The 19,100-nt window shown below is 35.6% G+C and overlaps 2 protein-coding genes across 4 annotated transcripts; one reads left to right on the forward strand and one right to left on the reverse strand.

The window, feature by feature from the left end:
- The first annotated feature begins 859 nt into the window (after nucleotides 1-859).
- LOC116166688 (inorganic pyrophosphatase-like) lies at nucleotides 860-11,611 on the forward strand. 2 transcript variants are annotated; one of them, XM_031481737.1, is made up of 8 exons: nucleotides 860-1,100; nucleotides 1,154-1,269; nucleotides 1,321-1,591; nucleotides 10,773-10,990; nucleotides 11,039-11,097; nucleotides 11,143-11,252; nucleotides 11,302-11,380; nucleotides 11,459-11,611. In XM_031481737.1, the coding sequence occupies exons 1-7, from the start codon at nucleotides 920-922 to the stop codon at nucleotides 11,352-11,354; spliced, it is 1,008 nt and encodes a 335-aa protein (XP_031337597.1). In that variant the 5' UTR covers nucleotides 860-919; the 3' UTR covers nucleotides 11,355-11,380; nucleotides 11,459-11,611. The 2 variants fall into 2 exon arrangements, with proteins under 2 accessions (XP_031337597.1, XP_031337598.1); XM_031481738.1 differs by lacking the exon at nucleotides 11,302-11,380 and having other exon boundaries at nucleotides 864-1,100.
- Nucleotides 3,734-7,071, reverse strand: LOC116166686. 2 transcript variants are annotated; one of them, XM_031481735.1, is made up of 5 exons: nucleotides 6,598-7,071; nucleotides 6,469-6,543; nucleotides 6,310-6,396; nucleotides 6,155-6,259; nucleotides 3,734-6,103 (listed from the first exon to the last, which is right to left on the reverse strand). In XM_031481735.1, exons 1-5 carry the CDS (start codon nucleotides 6,673-6,675, stop codon nucleotides 4,199-4,201), a joined length of 2,250 nt encoding a protein of 749 aa, XP_031337595.1. In that variant the 5' UTR covers nucleotides 6,676-7,071; the 3' UTR covers nucleotides 3,734-4,198. The 2 variants fall into 2 exon arrangements, with proteins under 2 accessions (XP_031337595.1, XP_031337596.1); XM_031481736.1 differs by having other exon boundaries at nucleotides 5,969-6,259.
- Nucleotides 11,612-19,100: the final 7,489 nt, after the last annotated feature.

Below are 19,100 nucleotides of genomic sequence, written 5' to 3' on the forward strand. Positions count from 1 at the left end.
TCTCTCTTCGAGATCCATTCTCTCATCCAACACTTGCGATTTCTTTTGTTTTTCACATTATTGCCTAAAACTACTACAGCCGCGGTAACAAGACGATGTCCTATTCGCGCCATAATGCGAGATAAGTACTCGAAAACAGTTGCTAGATATGAAACTGACAGCATATTTTGCGGAAGTTAGAAGCGCTGCTAGTATAAACAGTTTTGTGAGAAATTGCGTCAGCAATGGCGGCTCACTTGACAGTTTTTGGCGACACTTTACTGCTCATAGTGTAAATGTGGAAGTTGCTCACGCGAGATTGCCGCAAGTAACTTGTTAGTCGCTCTGCACCTTTAGCGCGAACCGTCGGCGTCGACATGACGGAACGGAATGTACGGCAACCTTTAGTGGTACGAGATGAGAACTGTTTAGGTTGAATTGCTGGAGAATGAATAATTAATTAGGCACCTACGTATGTAACTTAGCCTTTTTTTTATTATTTTTAAATGTATAGGTAGTAGCTACATAAAGGCAAAGCAGTCAGTTTATATTATTGGAGACAGTTTTCTAACGTTGTAGTTCTGTTCTTACATAAAGGTAGGTAAGCGCTTCAATAAATAAATAGTGTTGAATATTGGCATTGATAAGCCAGGCAATCGACACAAGTAGGACCAATGTCACGATATGCACTCCTCGGAATCTTATCGAAATCGAAGGCCTTGAATGTTTATCTCAGAAGTGTAAAATCCACGTTTATCATTACGGACGAAATAATCACGACTTTATTAGAATTTAAATTATTTCTTTACTAAAAATGTGATAATTAATTAAATTGGAAGGTTGTAGGATGCTGACATCTTCGTGTCGCATTTGTAACCGTTGGATTTCTTTTTGCTAGTCATACTGTATATACGCCAGATGGTGCGACGCATGCCGTATAATGATTTACCACGTTTTGAAAACTTTTTTGCTTGGCAACGTAGTCCGTAAATCCCGCACAGGGAAAGCATTTCTAAACTCATTTACTCAGGCAACGTTCAATCGACAGTCGCAGGTGGCAATGTCTTACGGAATTGTAGAACGAGGTTCACCTTTCTCTCAAGATTACAGGGTGTACATAAGTAAGTTATTTACTATAACCTAAAAGTGCTTTTTCCATGTTTCTACATTACAGCCGACAATAATGTACCAATTTCGCCCTTACACGACATTCCATTATTCTCAGATCAAGAGAAAAATTTATACAATATGGTGGTAGAAGTTCCTCGATGGACAAACGCGAAAATGGAGGTAAATCTAATGTTCCATGTTTAAAGTTTCCATTACACTTTGCTCTCCTAGATTACAATGAAGGAAGTCCTAAATCCAATTAAGCAAGACATAAAAAAGGGTAAACCACGATTTGTGTCCAATTGTTTTCCTCACCACGGATACATATGGAACTACGGGGCCTTACCGCAAACGTGGGAAAATCCCGATCATCTGGATGATGGCACTGGTGCAAAAGGTGACAATGATCCTATCGATGTCATCGAAATCGGTTACAGAATAGCCAAGCGAGGAGAGATTCTCCAAGTTAAAATTATCGGAACAATTGCTTTAATCGATGAAGGTAAGTTTATTACTTTAGACTTTTAAGTTACGAGCTAATAAACATTGTGACTTGTTATCGTGTTTATGTCCAAGTTTAACTACTTGACCTTCATTAACTATTATAGATAAAGATTTGTGTATTCTTTTAATTGCTAATTATTGCGCGAATTATTGACTTTAAATTAGATAAATAGGAAAGTAGGCATTGGGCAAGCGTGCTAGAATGCAGTTGAGAAAGGTATGTTGGGCCCCTAATGCTATAGCAGTATCATTAATGTTGTGACCATAAAACTGTAATTCTACCTAGAGCAAAGGAGACTGCAGTTCTGTTGCAAGGTGGAATATTCATTTTTCACAAGATTTTTCATAAATGGTGAAATAAAAATTTTGAGATTTAATTGGTTCAACAATGCTGTATAGAGATATTACCTATCGATAAAAATTTCCAGTCTTTAAAAGAGTAGGTATGTTTTTAATTATTTGAATATGTTAATGAGGGATTGTTACTAAATGTTTAAGCTTGCGAATAATGTAAATTTGATGACAAATTATTATCAGTGTGTGATAATGATAAAAATGAAAGATATATTTGTGTTATACAAATCTTGTTATATACAGGGTGTTTTTTTGGGAGCTTTAGTTAAACGTTTCTGGGAAAGTAAAATAAGTAGGTTGTTGAAAATTTGTACTTAGGAGTTACTCTGAAGAGCGAATCGATGTAAAATATTTTCAAAATGGCCACACTTCCGGAAACACCGGAAGTAGATAGTAACTTCGTTATATTAAATGGCAACCCCTATTCTTTATTGCATTTTTGGATTCTACGTAAAATTTCAATTCTTTTGATACTCACATGTCCATATCTGCCATTTATGGTTTTTAAGTTATTTTGACTTTATGAAAAAAAATGGCGGATGCAAATGGTACCTTGATTACTTGAAAACGGTTATAGTCATGGCAACCCATTTTTATCAGTGCATAGAGAATGAATGGGGCTTTCTTTTAGTGTAGGTTGCATACAACCGCACCTATGGAGATCCAAATTTAAGAAACTTCAAAGTCCAAAAACTCAGTTTTTTTTAATGGAATGACCATGTTCTTACTATTGCATGAGATAGAGAATCGAAATTGGAATATTTTGATATTACATGTTCCTATAGCTATCTTTAACATTTTCTGATTTATTCCCATTTCATTGAATTGATGCCATTTTTTTTTCGCATTTTCATTTTAGTAGTTGGCCATGATTTTATAACAATCGAATTTTAAACAAATCAAGGAAAGGATACTTTAATATCATTGATTCTAGTCTCTAAATAATTCATTAATAAATAAGTCATTTATTAAGGATATAGGACGGAAAATTTTTGAGAAATCTAGACAGAGTCATTCAACTGAATTTCTTAAACAACATATAAGTCTGAAAATTCAGAGAGATAATGCGATATCTGTTTTAGCAACAATTCCATACAAAAAATGTTTCAACGAAGTTTTTTATATTTTACATTGGATTTATTTTGTTAATCTGGCATTTGCAATTCAATTCATTTTCTTAAATATTCTCTTGTGCTTTGTATCACTTGTGCTTCAACGGTTTGTAGTGCATTTGGGGATACAACATTTCCAAAATTCATACAATTTCATTCCAGTGTTCGAATGAATGTACGGCAAGCATGTGCCGCGATTCTGCCCATTTCACCATAAATAACAATTAAATTCCAAAATAGGTGAAACCACTGCGAGTTATTTTTCGATTTTTGAAAAACTTATGTTAACCTATAACAGTAGGTGACGGATTAGTGTCACTGTTTAAAATTCAATTGTTATAAAATCATGGCCGACTACTAAAAAGAAAATTCGAAAAAAATAGTGTCAATTCAATAAAATGGGAATAAATCAGAAACTGTTAAAGATAGTTATAGGAACATGTATTGTCAAAATATGCCCATTTCGATTCTTTATCTCATGCAATATTAAGAAAATGGTGATTCCATTTAAAAAAACTGAGTTTTTAGTCTTTGAAGTTTCGTAAATTTGGATCTCCATAGGGGCGGTCTTACGCAACTTAACTTTTTTTAAGTACACTAAAAGAAAGCTGTATTCATTCTATATGCACTGATAAAAATAGGTTGCCACCGTTTTCAAGTAATCAATTATCAAGGTACCATCTGCATCCGCCATTTTCTTTCTTAAAGTCAAAATAACTTAAAAACCATAAATGGCAGATATCGACATATCGCACATCTAGTTCAATAGTGCCGCAAGTGCCAACACAACAATGTTAGAGTACGTGCAAATAAAGTTAGTGCTGTTTAGATATCCAACCATAACAATTGCATATTACTATCGATTTTTGTGCGCCTTGTCATACATTGATTATTTAATGTGATACTTTGATTTTAATTTATACCATTATCAATGGATTAATTAAAAGTATAATTTTGTTAGTTGTGGCCATATTGCGTCCACCACTTTTGAACCACCCGTGCATAAAACCAAATAGTTTTCTAGTAGTTGTGGCGTTATTGCAGTAAATTACTAACTGAAATATTTTTTTTATTCAAAAGTAAAAAATATATAAAAGTATATAAAAGCACGTTCATTATACTCTAAAAAAGTTAAACGATTACTTTTCACCAATTATGTTATTATAGAACCCATGGTACACTTTTTTAATAGCATTTTTTGCACATAAATAAGCAAGATGTTCTTTAGTTTTTTGAGATATCGATGGGGCTTTTACAAAGGCCTTTTCGGGATAACATGCGCTAATGTCAATGCAACGCCTTAGTTTTTCCTGGATGTTAATTTGTTCATATTCAAGGAAGTCAAAGTCAGTTTTATAAAAAAACGACGTTGGATAATTTTTTTCTACGCGTAGAACTTGAATCTCATTCCACACAACCTTTTCTTGTTTGGAATTAATTGAAAAATTTTTCCCAATTGTGTCGCTAAATTTTTTAAAATCCAGAAAATCTTCTGTGGCAAGTTCATTCACGATGTAGGGTGTACCTTCTTTCTTGGCCGCTCTGATAATTGGAGCCCATTGTGACGGTACATAAATAGGGCCACTTCTTAGTACTCTACGCTTCTGGCGCTCAATACTGGCGTGCATTGAGTCTCCTTCATTTTGGGTATGGCCTACCGTAAGGAATTTATGTGTAATGCTTTTGACATCAAATTTGTTAACTGCGCAGAGATACATAGAAACAATCATTTTGTTCTTATTTTGCCCTACGCAGTTGTCGGAATAGAAGATGACATCTTTTCCTTTGCACTCCGTTTTTAAATAATGTAATATACAAGTTGCTATTTCATTAGCACCTCTATTAGCAATCGCCTCATGCCAAAAGTAACAAAACCCTCTTTTCGATGGTATTTCAAAAACTGTGAAGTTCAAACAATTTAAACGGCATTTGTAATAAAATGTGGAAACATCTCCACAAGGCGTCGGTAAAACCGCTTGTAAGTCAAAACAGGCTATTTTAAAGGAAGAATCTTGTTTTCCTTTCTCGACGTCTCGAGCCTTTTCTTCTCTACTCTTGATTTTGTTGTTAATGTGCCGTTCGTATCCTTTCTGAAGCGACAATCTTTCGTCTGTATCAGAATTTTTAAAGGTTTCGCAAATTGCACATTGGTCCTTTTTAGGTTGGAAAAATGATATGTTAAATTGGGTTTTAAAAATGTGTTCATAGGTACATTTTTTGGCAACTGGCAACCCTTCAGCCTCTTGCTCGGATTTATAGTATCGATACATTTGCGCTATCGTTAAAGATCCGTCTATGTACTCACGTGTCGTCTGTGCTCTGAGATAATGAGATTCTATTCGTTCAAAAGAGTTGATGTGAGCAACAATTTTTTCTTTAATCGAAGTATTGATTGTTTCCCTCTTATTGAAGTTTCCTCTTCGATCTCTTTCTATCAGAGCATTACCATTCGATTTTTTCCATGTTGTCCTTATAAACTTATCACCAATGTCCAGGGTGTTCATGAAAAATGTTTTACACACTTGTATTTTAATTCCTCGCAGCGTCAAGTAATAACACAAATTTTCACTGCGATTACTTCCCTCAATGGCTCGACGGTATTTTACTTTTAGAGTTTCCATGTGACTACTTACAAATTGTCTTTGAAGAGCATTATCTCCTTGTTTCCAAAAACAAGTGTGAATAGTTAGTCTATCAGCATCGGTAAATTTAGTAGTACACGCTGACCTGCATTTTGTTGTACAAGGAGGTTTTAAACGTTTTCCAGGAATCTCCCTATTACCTTCAGACACATAGGGCAAACCTGAATTTACCCTCATTTTTTTCACGTTCCTTTTCCAAGTTTCGGGCCTAGCGATTATTTTACGTGGTTTTTTCTTTTCATCTTGAGCTTCAGCGATAATCCGTTTTTCTACATCATTATTAGGGTTCACTTCGATTTCAGAGCTTGTGTTTTCTGGTGAACTAGAATCATCACCTGAAGGTGTGTAATCTTTATCATTAATGGAATCATCTGAGTCAAAAATGGCTGCATCATTATTAATCTAGAACGCAAATGAGTGTAATATGGGAAGATTCTGATATTAACTGGTCACCTCCTCCGCTTGCTGGTCGTCCAAGGGAGTCACAACATGTCCATTACTAATCTCTGACACTGCAGTATTCCCTGAGCATCCTGGTAAATCTAGCGTTGTTGAGTTCTAATATAAAAATAAGTACATAATTGTTATTTAAAGTTAAATCAACTTACGTTATGTGCCTCTAATCCAAAAATGGGATCATTGTATTTCGAAAAATCTACCTCTAAGTCCAATAAAAAGGGTTGATTCGTAGAATACTAAAATAATAAAAATTCAAATAAATGACAATATTATTTGTCGTGAATCATGACAGATTCATTTAGACTTACTTCTTGTAATATTACGTTAGGTACCAACTGGCAATTTTGAAGTTCAGCATACGTTTTCTTTGGTTTAGAGGTGTTCTAAAATACAAATACATCTAGAGATTATAAAACCAAGCGTTTGTTTACTCGAACCTCACTCTCTTTCGGATCCTCGTTTTCAATGTTATCTTTATCTAAAGCCAACTTTACTAACTTTTTTGCACGAGACATAATAACAAACGAATGTGCAATACTCGCTCAAGATACAATATTTGTTCACTTAACACCAAATTAATCTGTTGCCAGCGGAAACAAACACACACTTCACTGTTGTTGGTAGGAAAGCAACTGCGTCATAATTATAGCGGCAAAATAGTTTTTGATGCTATAGAGCCATAACTGTTGTTTGCGGCGGTAGCGCACCATGATGCGCAAGTATTCAAGAATCATATGGCCACAACTGACAGTTACGGCTCTATTGCACCACAATACTATGAACCTGCAATAGGGAAATATCTTACACTGCATTGAATAATATTAAAATGTTACATATGGCTATATTGCAGTGCATGCGTTAGACATAGAAGAACAGCAATATGGACTTAAGTGAAAATTTGAATTTTTTGCACTTATGGCACTATTGAACTAGATGTGCGATATGGGTATCAAAAGAACTGAAATTTCACGCAGAATCCAAAAACCCAATAAATTGCGGTTGCTATTTAAAATAACGAAGTTACTATCTACTTCCGGTGTTTCCGGAAGTGCGGCCATTTTGAAAATATTTTACATCGATTCGGCCTTCAGCGTAACTACTAAGTACAAATTTTCAAAAACCTACCTATTTTACTTTCCCAGAAACGTTTAACTAAAGCTCCCAAAGAAACACCCTGTATTGTATTTGAATAAATGTTATTTCAACCTAACATTTTGGTTCGAGAGGCAGTTATTCTAGAAACAATAATCTATTGGACAAAAGCAAATAGTCATGACAACGCCATGGTCTCCTAGTTATAATAATAATAATAACTCATACATACGACACATAAAATTTTAATGTGTTATTGTATTTTTCAAATAAATATATCTTAATGCGTCTTTTAATACTTGAAATTTTAGCTATCATCTGTTATTATAAAAATGATAAAACTTTTAATAGTGCTTTTAGTAATAATGAAAAAGTATTTACTTTCGACGGAAAATTATATTTTAGCATTGTTTATTTTAAAATGTACAAACAAAAGGCCAAAGCGGTGAATTACTTTTGATATGGACTTGGCTATGCCCAGTTTGAATTTCATGCAACTCGGTTCATAAATGGGCGAGGTGACAAAAGCTATCGAAGTCTAGCCCATTTGGACTCTCCGAACAGTAAGATCTTGTCGGGGGCTACCACATTCCCTTTGTCGATACCCACATAAATCCGCCATTTTGGTAGATTTTAGGGTCGAGTTTAAAGTTTTAGGAGCCGTTTATGCTTTCTCCCAATCGTCCGATCGCTAACTCGATGGGATTCATGTCCATCGATTTAAAAGAGAACAAATGGACCGATTACGATGAAATTTTGCAGCTCGAATAAAAGAAAAACTAATGCGGCTAGTTATGAACCGAATTGCATGAAATTTTGTATGTAGACACTTCGAATAAAAGCAAAACGACTGCCGAACCAAAAATTTAATTTGATTTGTTAATTTGTTAAGATATTTAAATGAAATTTTGTATGTAGGCACTTCGAATGCGAGTAAAACGAATACCGAACAAAAAAAATTTGTTGTGCGCATGCGCAATCCAATTTTTTTAATTGTTAAGGTATTTAAATGAAATTTTGTACGTAGACCCCTAGAAAAAAAATAGTTCTAGTGTTTGTGTAATCAAATAATGTCTTTATCCAAACTCGTTTATTTTCTTTCTCTCTTCTCTATTAACAATAATAAAAAAAATCGCACAGTTAACTGCACATACACAAGCACACGTCTTCCCACACTTTTTTTCTCTCTTATTTACGTACATGATAAATTTGTAAAAATTATTATTTTCCCGAAAAGTAAACGAGATAGGTAGGTGCCACTTATAACTAAAGTTATCACAATGTTGCAAATTCCAAAAATCTAATAAAAAGCAGGGAATTCCATTTTAAAGAATTAAGTTAGGTAGCGCCACCTATCAGTTACGCATTTAAAACTTTTTCTCGACTTTTTATCACAAAATATATGGCCCTAGCTTACATTTATATCAAAATTTTTAGAATGTTAAAATCTGCATCCGTTCCAAAGGTACCGCACTGTTCCATTCCTCGCCGAACACCCTGATACTTGATGCTTTGGCATAAAGCAAAATTGATTCAAACTGTCCATTAAAAGCTTAGCCACAGAATGGTTTGAGTGTAAATTACTGAGCTTGACTACAGACAAGACTGTATAGGTGATGTTCTTTTTAAGATCCATCGATACACTTAAAAATGTCGACTCAATTACATTTTTAGAAGTATTTATGGACCTAGATCGAAGATGGGGTCATCCATTAATGCAAAACTATTTTCGTGTTGCGTAATTTGAGGTCACATGTGACTAAAAATGTGCTTATTGTAGCTTACTTTGCGTTCTTATCCCGTTTCTAATATGCTATTACAGCATTGGGCCATACTCATTTTTCATTTTGACAGTTCTACACTCGATTCTATATTTGGTCCTGCTTAGAACGCGGCACATTTCGACCCAAAGCAGAACAATTTTCGGGAATTTAATTAGAAATCAATATTGAGCTTTGCACGCAATTGTTACTAAGTATTTTGTTACAAAACGCAATATTCAGAAATGAGAGTTGGTTTCGTGCTAGGCAAATGAGCAATTATCTGTTTTCTAATTGATACACTGATACACATTTGTATTAACGGATGGAGTGACCTTAATATTTATAAAGAAGGTAATTATTCTTTCTAAACAAAACCTAATGCTTCTAAGGAGTGTATAGCAAACTCTGCTTGCATCGTCTCGATAATAATAATAATAATAAATGTATTGATTACCAGGTCTATATTTTACAACAGGTACCTACTACATGTTATAGTACCAATTAGGCGAAACTTCAGATTCTTTAGGATCAAGGAATAAAGAAAAAAATGTTCCAAAACCCACTCGTGGGTATTGCCGCGTAACACAAAGTATTGAAACGATGCATCGTCATCGAAAGTACACAAAATGTCGAATCTGTATATTGAAGTACATCCACGTCCAGAGAAAGAGAGGGGTTAAATAAGTAAAATAAAGTTTCAAAGAACTTACCACACATAAGAAAGTTGGCTATGAGCAGTCTGTGCAGTCACTGCGCATGTCCACATAATTTTTACCATGTGCGAAATGATTGCCTTTACTAGAAGCATCTGTGGTTAAAATTTCAAAGAAATATCTCCATAAATAAGAAAGTTAGCATTGCGCAGTCACTGCGCATGTCCACATAATTTTTACCATGTGCGAAATGTTTGCCTTTACTAGAAGCATCTGTGGTTAAAATTTCAAAGAAATATCTCCATAAATATGAAAGTTGGCATTGCGCAGTCTGCGCAAAATATGGAGTTAAATGAAACTGATCCAAATGGGCAAATATAGACCATAACAGCTATCAATTAGAGAAAACCCGAAGTCTCTAGGTGGCCCAGGGGCCGAGATCTCGATGGAACGGACGGACGGAAACACGAGCACATAAGCTTTACCTCAACTTCGTTGTGTTACGCTAAAAAGCAGAGCTTATATTTGCGCTTAACCATTTTTTGGTATACCGTCACAAGATCGACAAGGAGTTCATTTTAACAACCTGATTTTAAAAAACATTAATATAGAGCAGTTCTATGAGGCCAACACACTTTTCCGTCCCTCACTCTCTAATCTCGGGCCATTGTACGTGTACGCGAAAGAACTCTGCGCAAAACAGGTTATAATCATAGTTTTCTGTAGGAACTGTGATTCTATCTACCAAGTGTTAGGAGAGGACTATTGGAAACCATTCACCTCATAACTGTTGATGCAAGGAAGGGCAACGCGCATGGTTAGTTCGACGCTTGGTGAACTTACGCGGGTAGGCAATATTCGCCGATATAAAATGAACTCTCGTTTTGCTACCTAAATTGAGAGCTGACCTGCAATGCGTGTTTGTTTGGTTGTTCCTAATAAGAACAATACTGCCTTTAGTTAATGTATTGATCACTAGTTTTTTAATTATGTACAAATGAAAACCAGAAGCAATACAATGCATGTTTTGGAAACAGCAGCTATTTGTACTAATATACTCTATTTACTTGCTACGAATTTTTACTCAATTTATAAATTTTGCAGGAGAGACTGACTGGAAGCTGATCGCGATTGATATTAATGATCCCTTAGCAAATGATATTAACGATGTGGGAGACCTAGACAAACACTTCCCAGGCTTACTAAAGGCGACCGTGGAATGGTTTAAAATTTATAAGATCCCTGATGGAAAACCAGAAAATCAATTTGCATTTAATGGGGAGGCTAAACCTGCTGATTTTGCTCTTGGAGTTGTTGATCAGGTAAAAGTTGGTTGTGCATTTTTAATCACTTAATTCTGTATGCTTTAGGTACATAAATTTTGGAAACAATTAGTTGGTAAGGAAGTAGACGCTAAAGGTATTTCATGGTAAGTTGGGTAACAATATTATTTTCTGTTGATGGCATCTTTTAGTATAAACACATCCCTGGAGGGTAACTCGTTCATGATTTCAAACGATGAAGCAATGGAGATTATTAATAAAACACCACTACTACAGCCACCACAGCCAGTGGATCCGATAGGTAATAATATTATTCAAATAATTTACGCTTTTTTTTAAATGCTTTTCAGTGGATAAGATTTATTTTACTTCTACAAACTCTTATCTTGCCGCACATCTTTAGCTAATTTTCTTTGCTTGCTTCATTAGGTATGAAAAATATCTTTTAAGTATATCTAATTAAATTGTGGCTAACAGGTTATTGATTGTATGGTTTTTTTATTTCAGTGGACAAATGGCATTATGTCCATCTTAAATAGTATGATGGACAGTGAATCCCACCACGTGTGACTGGAACATAATTTATTAATGAGAAATTACATGCTGTTTTTTTTGTTGTGTGTGTACTTGCCATTAGAATAAAAAGCATCATGAGAAAAAGCTTAGTATTTCTACCTTCAGCTAATTGGGGCGATTCTTCTCCATTCCAATCCGTCTCCCAACTCCGCCGCCTATCACTGTAAATAACCAAGCTGGTGGCAAGTAAACTTTTGCCGACCATTTGCGCGAAGAAGGCGTTGGTTGGACGGCCAAAATTGCCGAAATATTGGAAAAATGAGCAAGAAAATAATAATTTGCACAACATTAATCGTTACATTACGAGACGAGTTTCTGTAACTTGTGTACCTATTGTAATAATTCCCTTCTAATTTTCTGTTTATTACCGTTCAGCGAAAGAGAAAGATCCCTTGAAGGTTGCACTCTCTGGGATTTATTGAAATTCATTCGTAAATGTCAATTACACCCAGTTTAGGTACTTACCTCAATTTAGAGATTGCCATTACCATTTTTCTATTTTTGCCACAACTGCATCTGCTGAACGCAGTTTTAGTAAGCTCAAAATAATTTAAGGGCAACTACTGGTCAGGATAGACTTCCCTGCAATTTAGCTATATTGTCGATTGAGCAAGATGGTTGCCAGGAATATGAACTTCAATGACGTCATCGACGAATTCGCTACTTTGAAGTCATAAAATTTCTTTGTAATTTGCATGATTTGTTTTTGGAAATTTGTTGTATACCTAAATATTTATATTTCATTATGTATATTATATTTGCATGCAAACGTTGTTTGTGGCTCGATATGTAGGAACCGTGTCTGCATGCATCTCTATGCGCATCAACTGCTTTATAGTCTATATTTTTTATGTACGTCTCCATTTGTCGATAAACGTTTATGAGTAGAGTAAAATATAACATCGAAGTTGAATAACGTTTATTATAATTTTCCTATGGCTATCGATTTCGGCAACATTGCCATCATCAGGCCTAGCTATAAATATATCCTGTGTTATATAAAAGATAAATATAATATCTTTTATATAACACAGGATATATTTATAGCTAGGCCTGATGATGGCAATGTTGCCGAAATCGATAGCCATAGGAAAATTATAATAAACGTTATTCAACTTCGATGTTATATTTTACTCTGCTTTATAGTCTATTCACTTTAAGAAGATAGCGGTAGAAAGTATAGGGAAGCTTTGGTCTTCAGTGTGATTGGTTAAAACACGAGTCAGTATTACGCTAAAAAACGCGAGTGACCAATTTCTTAAGCTGGTAGTTTCTGTTGCCAACTAAACTGTCAAATTGTCATTAGATGTTAATGTCAAAGATCCAAGCGTGAAATAAGCATATACATAAGAGAAGATATGGATAACCGCCTATGATTGCAATGTGCAAATTGTTCGCCATAAAAGAGAGCTGCCCTATTCCTTAGTCCTCAACTCTGTATTTATGCGCAAACTCCCCAAGTAAATATTTACTTCTCTCCGCCTACTTTTAAGTAGCGCCAATTTCAAATTTCATAACCTATAACTCGAAAATAGGGTTAAAATTTTATTAAACCATTATTGTGTGCAATTACCATATGTAAACACAACCACGCACCATTCGGAAACTTCACCCAGACTTCTATTCGCTTCATGCAGGTTCATATTCACCACATTGGCCCCATTCCACCTGCCGACTCCTATCACTATTGTCTGCTACTGTGATGTCTTTAGATAAGTATACTAGGTGGCCGAGGCCCACCCTCTCAAGACCAATCGCCGCCGAAGCGTTTCTTACCTGTTGACTATAACGCTTCGATTCCCCTACTAGCATCTTCACCGATCAGCGACGACAATTTGAATCTTCCCTTTTTTGTGCCCTCAACATTGTTTTCGGCACACAAGGATTCGGGACCTGCAGTTAATGGCCTACTTGAATGATTTCACTGCCAACTCAAATCAGCGCTCACGTGCCACCCAGTGCGTTCTGGTTCAAGGTACTCCGTATCGTTCTGCTTGGAAACTGTAGCATTTTCACAGAGAACTTTCGAGCTTCCTCAGCGGAGTTTGTTTACGGTTACACCCTTCAACTTCGAAGGCAAACTTTGTAACGATTTAGAAACTTAAATTGCAATTGAAATAATATACCTATAGGGATTATATCTTGAATATAACATGAAATTGGATAAGTTCGCATCAGCTATAATATAAAGTGATACATTACAAATGTTCAAAGAAACACAATTAAATTAAAGACATTTACTGATTTTAAAATAAAATTAACATTGTCGAGTTGGAAATCTTTTAGGTGTTAAGTGACCCCCATATAACTTCGTGCCCCCATCATGCTTGCGTGCATCCAAATCAATGCAGTCATAGCGGTTAAAATGACGAGAACACAACCTTGTTTTTACATCATCGAATTCCGATAGTTCACATGCTTGCAGTCACCGATTCTTGTTGCTTTTTTCACTTGGGAATCTAATAACAAGTATGGCATAAATGAATTGATTGCAGATAATTGCATTGTAACTTACTTGTGCCATGAAACCGAAGAATCCACTTTCCCACAAGTACCTGCATTTCTTTATTTCTAAGTAATGAACACACTAAAATTGCCAAACATTAGGTATTCCTTTACAATTATTGTGTATCACTTACGTATACTGATTTATATAACTACGAAAGGCTTCTTTACTATTAAAATTAAACAAAAGTTCAATAACTCATAAACAAAACAAACAATTTAACCTCAATCCGTTATGTCAAACTGGAGTAAATGCTTGGTAAATAACACTACATAATAACAGGCAAGCGCATTAGCGCCTAGTTCCCAACTAATGACAGAAGTATATTTCCATCCACTAACGTTGGCGATAGGCGTGTCCACTCGTTTATCCATATACTTCTCTTATATATATGGAAATAAGTAGTTGGATTTATTTCTGTTGGCACTTGGCAGTGCTGGATATTTCTACTTTACAATAATTTGGTACCTACAGTTTCTTTTTATGTTTTTCTTCTGTGTGCTTATCTTCAAACACAGCGTCATCTACTACCTTATAATGAATGCAGTATAATTATTAGTACTAGCAAAGATAATACTACAGTACTAGTACTAGGCAAAGGTATATTTTGAGGTCGTGATGAAATATTTGTGGATGCCAATCATATTTTGGGGACGTATCCTAGCCGAGTCCCTCATTAGGCGCCTATTTAATTAGCTTCCAACGGCGCCATCACAGCGCGCCGCCTTTGCAACGTAACCACGTACCGGGTTATTCACTATATGTAAACCCCTCTCGTTCTCATTTTCTGGCAGGGATACAATACAAAAGTCGTTTTTCAAATTTGGTAGTATTTCCCAAAAGCGATCCAGAGCCCCCAAATTCAAAATGGGGCACCCTATATCGTATTCGCTCCCAGACAATTTGCACCAGGATAATTCGCACCCGGATAATTTGAACAATTCGCGCCCAGATAATTCGCTCCTGGAAAATTCCCTCTCAGAACATTCGGTGAGACCTATAGTAAAGTGTAAGCTGTACCTAGTATTATTTTATTTGGATACGAGCAAAATTCGTCATAGAAACATTTTACAAGGTGTAGTCAGTAGACCGTGATTCCATGGAACATTTGGAAGCTTGGTGCTGTATTAGGTACACTGTATGGACATTGTATAAGAAACTGTTTCGTATCAATAACCACTGTTACTGTAATCTGTATAGAAGAATACATTGTGTACCTAGTGTTAAAAAGGAACATCTACTTAATAATAATGTAATTTAATATTAAATACACTGGCATAGTATACCAATCTCACTGAACGTCAATACCTATACTTACACCGCAAAACCTTTGCGTATACGTCTATACGAAATACATACAGTATTAATACGAAAGTAACTTTCTGCCCGAAATAGGATTTGTAACAGTACGTACATTATAGGTACACGGTACACTACACCTAGGGAAGAAAGTGGCAATTTTTGTTCCGAGACTTTGTATCTCTTCGTTTAGATGTGCTACTGAGATAATTAGTTTAGTTTTAAATAAACGAACATAAGTTTGCTTCAGTGAAGTGATTCATGATGTTAAGATTGCTTTATGAAATAATTGATCACGTAAGTTAATTAGATTTGCTCAAAAAATCAAGAGAAGTCGAAAACAGTTAATTTTAGTTCAAGTAAGCGATTTTCCAGCATTAACTTAAAAGAAGAACCACCAGCTCCTATTTTGTTTGAGAGTATTTCGCATTGAGTTGAGACTAATAGCTCACCATGATGAAGTGTTTGGGAAGTGAAGTGTAATGAAATGAGTCTCTTCGTACATCACATCTAACATTTACATCATGTCACTATGTGAATCAATACAAGATCGTACAGACTTGCCAATTGCCAGTCGTATCTATTTCACTTCTGATGGCGGTGAGCTTGAGCTATAGTCTTTATTGTACCAATATTATGGCACACTTATAATAATAATAATATTTAATGTCCAACAGAAAAAAATACATTTTCCAATTACAGGACAACAACAGATTAATATGTATAGAGTACAAAATAATATAAAGAAAATGAAACGAAATTCTAACCTTATACAGTGTGTAACATAGTACGCAAAAATCCATGAATAACAATAAAAGAAAATAATTAAATAAACAGATATACCAAAACATGTAATGCAATCTAAGGGGTAAACAAAAATTATTAACTACTGAGCTTACTGTACTTATGAAACAGCAGGTTGTTGTCGTCTGCGTGTGGTGCGCTTGTAAACCGCGAAACGTGCACAGGAGATTCTTGCCAGAAATCCAGTTAAAAAATAAAAATATGACAATGGAATTACCAACGACGTCAGTAGCGCGCTATTCTCTGAGCGCGCTATGTAAAATTGCTTATTAAATGAATGGAAGTCGTTAAAAATTAAAATATTGCCATTCAATAAAGTAATAATACCGATACTATGTCGATAAATGTTAACTATGTGCTGTGGAATAAATTTATATACCCCCCTATCGTTTGTTAATTCATTTGTAAATGCAGGCCCGACAAGAGGGGGGGGGGGGGCAGCCGGGACTAATTCCCGGGGCCCGGTCGGTGCTGTGGAATAAATTTATATACCCCCCTATCGTTTGTTAATTCATTTGTAAATGCAGGCCCGACAAGAGGGGGGGGCAGACGGGACTAATTCCCGGGGCCCGGTCGGTCTAGGGGCCCGGATGGACCCAGACGCGCCGCACGACGCGTTTTCACAAGTTGCATATTTTGTTATTCGGAGTGGCTGGTGCTTAAAGGGCACGTGCCCACCTAGGTAATCACGAAGTGAATCTGCAAAAATAAATCAGCACGTCGGATGTTGCATTTCTATTTTTACATAAGTACATTTTAATTTTATAACCAGATGTTATCAAACTTTCATTTCGAGAACATTTGTATATTGCTCCAAAGGCCAAATGCGAGATGATTCGCTTGACTTCGGGGTAGATTATTTCTAGCCATTAGGATATTTTTTATGATGGATGATAGCACGAAAAAATTATAACAATTAAGAACGAATCTGAACAAAAATAGGTGTAATACAGTTTTTTATGCTTTTTTTGGAATTTAGTGCTTTTATTAGGGCTTAAGCTTAATATCTGCTTTTTCTGGCTCGTAACACTTTTTCGAGTTGTTTTTAACTTTTTATACCTACAAAGACTGATACTGGCCAAAAATGTTATTCACAGCAAAAAGTGCAAGTGAACTTGAACTTGAATGCAATGCTTGGAAACATGATCTTCATGACTCAGTTCTAGTTAAGATATGAATTAATTTAGTCGCCGTCTCCTACATTAAAATACCTTTACTTTAATTTTGCGAATTCGTTGTTTTATTTGAGTTTGAGTCATTAGGTCATCGTCATCAAATAAGTATCACTTTACAAGTTACGTTACGACATATTTTACATATAAATATTATTTGGTGTATCAAACATTTTTTGAAAGGTTAGTAGGGCCCGAAGTGCTGAACAGTCCCGGGGCCCGAATCGGCTCTCGGCGGCCCTGTGTAAATGAAGGGTTCGTCTGCTATCCCGTCTAATTACTTTACGAAAAACTTGCATTACGCTTTACGAACTATTTTTAGAAAGGTCATGTACCTAAACCTAATCTAGTTACTTTTAAATTGTAGGCACAACGAAGTGCGATCCTTACTTAATTACTTTAAATTTACGCAATTTTGGTCACGTACCAGTACTACGTACTTCATATGACGTACATCGCCAATGAATATGGCCTGCAATAAACCTTAGTTTACGAAATGGGGCAGATATGTAACCTGCTAGCGTTTATAGTTAAGCTGACTTAAAAATTGCCCATAACAAAATACAACAGCAACGGCACCCAATAAAATATTTGTAACGCGGTTTCAAAAGATAGGTAGGTACCCACAAAAAGAAAAAAAAATCGCTGTTCAGCTGCATGTTAATTACTTATTATCAGAGGTATAAAAAAACTGTATTTTATTGCCGTGAAGATCATTTTAGTGTAAGTTGTTAGATGACTGAGCACGGAGTAAGTTGCACACCATTGGCACATCCCGGTTTCATGCTTATATAACATAAGAATGTGTTAGAAACATCACTGGGTGCTCACAGAACATATTGTAACGTGATTTATAAATTTGGGTTCGATTTATATCAATATTTATTAAACAAAACTAAAACACTATAAAAACTGTACAATTTATATCGACTATTTACATCACACTTCGCAATTTATATCAGATTTTCGCGCTCAATGTTTCGTCCGTACTCGATCTCGTTCGATAGTAAACTCCCGCGATGTTCGGTTCGCAACCATTTATACACGCAAGCAATGTAAGTCCAAAACATTCGCGTAATTACCAGATACGTGCAAACATTCCCACTATCGCGCGCCTAGAAAATTCCAGAGCGCCAAAGGCGACGTCATGTCTGGAGCGTTTCCGTTACAATATAAACAAAACCACTATTCTGGATATTAACGTTCCAGGCGCGATACATCTTATTAAGTAGATCAATTGGGGGTGGGACTTGAAGCGCACTTGTGAAGTCACCCCATTAGAAAACGTTTTTGGACGCGTCACGAAATTCAAACTTCTTTCCCTAATTTTGAGAAAACGCTTGCTTGTTTTGAAAAAATTGAAATTTCCATGCGCTCAGTGATCATTACTGCACCATATTAATGAAAATTTATAGCACTTTTTTGCATTCTCCCTATTGTACGGGTGCGAATTAACCGGGAGCGAATTATCCCCACACCAAAGGGCATTTTAATAATAATAATATATTTATTCATTAAATTGTTAAATCACAATTAGAAACGCCAGAATAACTGATACGGCAGAATATACATTTCTTGGGTAATAATAAAAGAGCGGCTTAAAAAAAGGGTCACTGGGTCGCTGGGTCACGTCATACTCTTTTTAGTTAGACCCAGTTTGACCCAGTGACCCAACTTGACCCAGTGATCCAGTTTGACCCAGCGACCCAATTTCACCCGGGGACCCAATTCGACCCAGTCACCTAGTTTGATCGAATAACGCAGTTAAGTCAGTGTCCTCGGTTCAAGTGTA

This window comes from Photinus pyralis, unplaced genomic scaffold (assembly GCF_008802855.1).
Source record: "Photinus pyralis isolate 1611_PpyrPB1 unplaced genomic scaffold, Ppyr1.3 Ppyr1.4_LG3b, whole genome shotgun sequence".
Lineage (NCBI taxonomy): Eukaryota > Metazoa > Arthropoda > Insecta > Coleoptera > Lampyridae > Photinus > Photinus pyralis.

What these genes read in the sequence shown, in the direction of transcription:
- LOC116166688 (XM_031481737.1), top strand. Translation starts at nt 920, where the DNA reads ATGATTTACCACGTTTTGAAAACTTTTTTGCTTGGCAACGTAGTCCGT. An exon ending in AGATTACAGGGTGTACATAA is followed by an intron (nt 1,101 to 1,153) that starts GTAAGTTATTTA and finishes TCTACATTACAG; the next exon opens with CCGACAATAATGTACCAATT. An exon ending in GGACAAACGCGAAAATGGAG is followed by an intron (nt 1,270 to 1,320) that starts GTAAATCTAATG and finishes TTGCTCTCCTAG; the next exon opens with ATTACAATGAAGGAAGTCCT.
- LOC116166686 (XM_031481735.1), bottom strand. Translation starts at nt 6,675, where the DNA reads ATGTCTCGTGCAAAAAAGTTAGTAAAGTTGGCTTTAGATAAAGATAAC. An exon ending in AGGATCCGAAAGAGAGTGAG is followed by an intron (nt 6,544 to 6,597) that starts GTTCGAGTAAAC and finishes TTTGTATTTTAG; the next exon opens with AACACCTCTAAACCAAAGAA. An exon ending in ACGACCAGCAAGCGGAGGAG is followed by an intron (nt 6,104 to 6,154) that starts GTGACCAGTTAA and finishes TTTGCGTTCTAG; the next exon opens with ATTAATAATGATGCAGCCAT.